This window comes from Wasmannia auropunctata, unplaced genomic scaffold (genome assembly GCF_000956235.1).
Source record: "Wasmannia auropunctata unplaced genomic scaffold, wasmannia.A_1.0 LD336090.1, whole genome shotgun sequence".
NCBI classification, from domain to species: domain Eukaryota; kingdom Metazoa; phylum Arthropoda; class Insecta; order Hymenoptera; family Formicidae; genus Wasmannia; species Wasmannia auropunctata.
Window position 1 is genome coordinate 202,095 of NW_012026800.1, and position 527 is coordinate 202,621.

The 527-nt window shown below is 47.2% G+C and overlaps 1 protein-coding gene across 1 annotated transcript in view; it reads right to left on the reverse strand.

Annotated features, from left to right (window-relative positions):
• The window catches only part of LOC105448010, a gene marked incomplete at its 5' end in the record, with an annotated part of 5,169 nt that extends 4,656 nt beyond the window's left edge, over positions 1 to 513 (reverse strand). The window contains one exon of the mRNA XM_011686369.1: positions 18 to 513. Within this exon, the coding sequence (XP_011684671.1) occupies positions 18 to 513 (496 nt within the window). The remainder of the gene's footprint in view (positions 1 to 17) is intronic.
• Positions 514 to 527: the final 14 nt, after the last annotated feature.

The window sequence follows — 527 nt, forward strand, 5'->3', positions numbered from 1 at the left end:
GAATACGGTGTTTTTACTCGACATTTCCGCGTGCCACGCGAGAAAACGTTCACGCTCCTGCGCATGCATTGTTTCGGGCGCGTAATATTTAACATCAGGCATCGGGCCAACGTACGTCTGATTATCGATAGTGTTGAACAAATGCGGGAAGACGCCTTTACCGCAAGTATCCGGCAATCCGAAGGCTTTCGGCAATTCAGACAATCGCATCGGCATGTAATTGACACTATCGATAAATTTTGCACGCCCCGCCGTTAATACTATAATTTTTGTACCGTTTAACGTCACTCGCGGATTTAATGCCGAGTGATTTTCAACTATGTGCTTCAAAATAAACTGCGCGTCGAAAGCCTTCGCGTTGTGAGCGATGCAGATAATGCGATTAAAACTCTTGGTGGGACGCGTCACGAATTCTACAAATTCTTTTACCGGATCACGTCGGAAAATAAATTCGCGCACGCCGCACCATTCACAACGTTCCGCGAGGTCGTCTACTTCCGCGCACGATTCACAAATTTGATGCGCGA